At 40.0% G+C, this 4867-nt stretch overlaps 1 protein-coding gene across 1 annotated transcript; it reads right to left on the minus strand.

Moving 5' to 3' along the window:
• Positions 1-223: 223 nt before the first annotated feature.
• LOC149984283 (uncharacterized) lies at positions 224-4377 on the minus strand (the record flags this gene model as incomplete). The annotated part of the gene is made up of 3 exons (XM_090230529.1): positions 224-726; positions 3789-3792; positions 4099-4377. Coding segments are annotated over 3 exons (786 nt in total), but the record flags the coding sequence as incomplete, so codon positions are not given.
• Positions 4378-4867: the final 490 nt, after the last annotated feature.

Below are 4867 nucleotides of genomic sequence, written 5' to 3' on the forward strand. Positions count from 1 at the left end.
TGTATAGTGTATATTGATGTGTATTCATTGCTCATCTGTAAAAGAGACCTAGGTCTCAGGATTACAAATATTTTCTTTATCTTTCTCAGATAACAGGAGGATGCCGAGTGATTTGTGTTTCCGCTAACTGCATTGCCTTGAGACAGCGGCTGCACTGAAGCACTGGAGGGATGGAGGGAGGAAAAATACTGGATGACAAAAAGGAGGACAAAGAGAGATCGTTTTATCTTTGCACAGGCATCAAAAAAAGACTTTGTTTTATCTGTCCTGAGAGAGAGAGAGAGAGAGAGAGAGAGAGAGAGAGAGAGAGAGAGAGAGAGAGAGAGAGAGAGAGAGAGAGAGAGACACAGAGAAGAGAGAGAAGAGAGAGAAGAGAGAGAAGAGAGAGAGAGACAGAGAGAGAGAGAGAGAGACACAGAGAAGAGAGAGAAGAGAGAGAAGAGAGAGAGAGAGAGAGAGAGAGAGAGAGAGAGACACAGAGAAGAGAGAGAAGAGAGAGAAGAGAGAGAAGAGAGAGAGAGACAGAGAGAGAGAGAGAGACAGAGAGAAGAGAGAGAAGAGAGAGAAGAGAGAGAGAGACAGAGAGACAGAGAGAGAGAGAGAGAGAGAGAGAGAGAGAGACAGAGAGAGAGAGAGAGAGAGAGAGAGAGAGAGAGAGAGAGAGAGAGAGAGAGAGAGAGAGAGAGATGAGAGAGGTTGAGATTGTGATTGAGATGCAGATAAAGTCTCAGAAGATGGAGAGGTGCAATATGGGACATTGAGTTTATTGAGCGGGCCAGCATGAAACTGGAGTCATCCTTCGTAAAAAAAAAACAACGTGAAAAACATATTTAAAAAACAAAACAGACACAAAAAATGAACTTAAAAAAGGAACAAACGGACAGAAATCCATGTGAATGTGCAGGTTGGTTTTCAGATCATGACAGTTTTTTTAATAGGAGGCAAAGTTTTGGAGAAAAAACTTCCTGTGATATTAAGCTACTATATATTTTTTTGTTATTTTCATGATTTAAAATGTAGTTTTCTAGAAAGAAAAAAAAAAAAGTTCAATCTTTTTTTTTGCCTTAATTTCTCAGACGTTGGAAATTCGTCGGTCCTTTTGTCTAAAAATGGTTTAATTAAAACATCTGTAAAAAAAAAAAAAAAACAGGGTTATGAATGCTTCAGATGGCTCATGATAAACCGAGACTAAATCTAAAAGACGTCAGATGCACAGGTTATAAAGAGAACTGTATATGAAGAAGATTTTATATGATGTGGTTTGTAGTCATTTGTGTTTTGGGGGAGGGGGGGGGAAGAGAATCTCCATGGTGATAGTAGGTGGGCGGGGGCAAGAAAAAATATATATAACTGCTGTATTGTGGGAAATGCAGTTTATCGATGAAAAAAAATGTTTTGGTTACTTAACAATGGCATTAGTGGGTTTTTACTTGCAGTATTTGTTTTTACAAAGTTCAACAGTTTTTTTTGTTGTCGCCTGCTTTTGCTTGTCTCATCGCAAAACAAGAAATGAATCAAAAAATAACCAAATAAGTGGAAACGTATATATCGATAAAAATTATCTGTGTACAAAGGGACATGTGTTGAAAAATGAAGCAATAGTTTTAAAGAAATTTGGTGACAATTTTCTTCAGTCTTTTTTATAGCTGTGTATCAAATGCAGCCAACAAACAGCAGCTTTTTATACCACAGAAGAACAAACAGGGAGATACAGTGGAGTAGACCGAGAGATTTTTTAAAAAAAATCATATTTTAACTTTTCCGCTTATCTGACCATCTTTAGCTATTTTGTCTGAGACAAAGACATCATGCTAGTTTCTGGTAGCTTATCTAGTCATTTTTAGCTATCTTGTCTGAGACAAAAACATCATGCTAGTTTCTGGTAGCTTATCTAGTCATCTTTAGCTATCTTGTCTGAGACAAAGACACCATGCTAGTTTCTGGTTGCTTATCTGATCAACTTTAGCTATCTTGTCTGAGACAAAGACATCATGCTAGTTTCTGGTAGCTTATCTAGTCATTTTTAGCTATCTTGTCTGAAAAAAAACATCATGCTAGTTTCTGGTAGCTTATCTAGTCATTTTTAGCTATCTTGTCTGAGACAAAGACATCATGCTAGTTTCTGGTTGCTTATCTGATCATCTTTAGCTATCTTGTCTGAGACAAAGACACCATGCTAGTTTCTGGTAGCTTATCTGATCATCTTTAGCTATCTTGTCTGAGACAAAGACATCATGCTAGTTTCTGGTTGCTTATCTGATCATCTTCAGCTATCTTGTCTGAGACAAAGACACCATGCTAGTTTCTGGTAGCTTATCTGATCATCTTCAGCTATCTTGTCTGAGACAAAGACACCATGCTAGTTTCTGGTAGCTTATCTGATCATCTTCAGCTATCTTGTCTGAGACAAAGACACCATGCTAGTTTCTGGTAGCTTATCTGATCATCTTCAGCTATCTTGTCTGAGACAAAGACATCATGCTAGTTTCTGGTTGCTTATCTGACCATCTTTAGCTATCTTGTCTGAGACAAAGACACCATGATAAAGTTTCTGGTAGCTTATCTGATCATCTTTAGCTATCTTGTCTGAGACAAAGACACCATGCTAGTTTCTGGTTGCTTATCTGATCATCTTCAGCTATCTTGTCTGAGACAAAGACATCATGCTAGTTTCTGGTAGCTTATCTGATCATCTTCAGCTATCTTGTCTGAGACAAAGACATCATGCTAGTTTCTGGTAGCTTATCTGATCATCTTCAGCTATCTTGTCTTAGACAAAAACATCATGCTAGTTTCTGGTTGCTTATCTGATCATCTTCAGCTATCTTGTCTGAGACAAAAACATCATGCTAGTTTCTGGTAGCTTATCTGATCATCTTCAGCTATCTTGTCTTAGACAAAGACACCATGCTAGTTTCTGGTAGCTTATCTGATCATCTTCAGCTATCTTGTCTTAGACAAAGACACCATGCTAGTTTCTGGTTGCTTATCTGATCATCTTTAGCTATCTTGTCTTAGACAAAGACACCATGCTAGTTTCTGGTAGCTTATCTGATCATCTTTAGCTATCTTGTCTGAGACAAAGACATCATGCTAGTTTCTGGTTGCTTATCTGATCATCTTTAGCTATCTTGTCTGAGACAAAGACACCATGCTAGTTTCTGGTAGCTTATCTGATCATCTTTAGCTATCTTGTCTTAGACAAAGACACCATGCTAGTTTCTGGTTCTTGTCTTAGAGAGGAAAAAAGAAAAGTAAAACATATTTTTTTAAATGTGCTGCAATTATTTAAATGTGCTTTTAATGTTTTAGCTGCTACACAAGTGTTCAGTATTGGGGAGCCAGTCAGCCAATCAGTCAGTCAGTCAGCCAGTCAGCTGACTGGGGAGGGGGGGGGGAGTTCAGAGTCTTAGAGCCATCTCGAGGCTTCTCGAGGCTTGTAGTTTCAACAATGGTATAACCAAGATCTAGCCTCGTGATAACTGTACTGTATACATTACAGTGCAATTCTGATTACAGCACCACCAAGGAGGCTGATTGGCTGATTGCAGTACCACCAAGGATGCTGATTGGCTGATTACAGTACCACCAAGGAGTCTGATGTTTTTTTCTGCTTTCTTTTTGGTTTCAATTTTAATAAAAAAAAAAAAAGTTAAATAATATATCTGTCCTGCTATTTGATATTTTATGTTGTGTGTTTGTCTGTGTGCGTGCATGCGTGTGCGTGTATCCTTGGTAGTATGTATGTGTGTGTGTGTGTGTGTGTGTGTGTGTGTATATAACATCACACCACTAGAGGGCAGTATACAGCCACAGTTAGTGTGAGAGAAGTTCACTACGCACTCAAAATAACAGCCAAGTTTCCAGTTAGATTAGTCGTATGTACAGGATACGCATGGCATAGATCATCCAATGAAATGCTTCCTTACAAGTTCCATTTCAACAATGAACAATCAATAAGACATAGTGCAGAAGAGTGCAGAAAACACAAAGAGAGAGGAGATAGAGAGGGGAATGGAGGGAGAGAGGGGGGATAGAGAGAGGAGATAGAGAGAGAGGAGATAGAGAGGGAAGATAAGAGAGAGGGGTATAGAGAGATAGAGAGAGGGGGATAGAGAGATAGAGAGGGGGGATAGATGGGAGAGATAGAGAGAGGAGAAAGAGAGAGAGGTAGAGAAGGGGAGATAGAGAGAGGGGAGATAGAGAGAGGTGGGATAGAGGGGAGAGATATAGAGAGGGGAGATGGAGAGGGGAAATAGAGAGAAGGGAGAGAGAGGAGATAGAGGGGAGAGATATAGAGAGGGGAGATAGAGAGATAGAGAGAGGAGATAGAGGGGAGATAGAGAGAGGTGGGGATAGAGAGAGGGGAGATGGAGAGATAGAGAGAGAGGGGAGATAGAGGGGAGAGAGAGGAGATAGAGGGGAGATAGAGAGAGGTGGGGATAGAGAGAGGGGAGATAGAGAGAGGTGGGGGATAGAGAGAGGGGAGATAGGGAGAGAGAGATAGATGAGATAGGGAGAGAGAAGATAGAGAAGAATTCACAAAATGGGACAAACACCAAATTGAGACTCTGCATTCAGAATTTTGCAAAAATATCCTCCGTGTACAACGTAAAACGTAAAACACAATGCAGAATTAGGCCGATACCCGCTAATTATCGAAATCCAGAAAAGAGCTGTTAAATTCTACAACCACCTTTAAAGGAAGCGATTCCCAAACCTTTCCATAACAAAGCCATCACCTACAGAGAGATGAACCTGGAGAAGAGTCCCTAAGCAAGCTGGTCCTGGGGCTCTGTTCACAAACACAAACACACCCTACAGAGCCCCAGGACAGCAGCACAATTAGACCCAACCAAATCATGAG

Source organism: Oncorhynchus mykiss, chromosome 3 (genome assembly GCF_057628025.1).
Source record: "Oncorhynchus mykiss isolate SJ-2025 chromosome 3, ASM5762802v1, whole genome shotgun sequence".
Taxonomy (NCBI): Eukaryota; Metazoa; Chordata; class Actinopteri; order Salmoniformes; family Salmonidae; genus Oncorhynchus; species Oncorhynchus mykiss.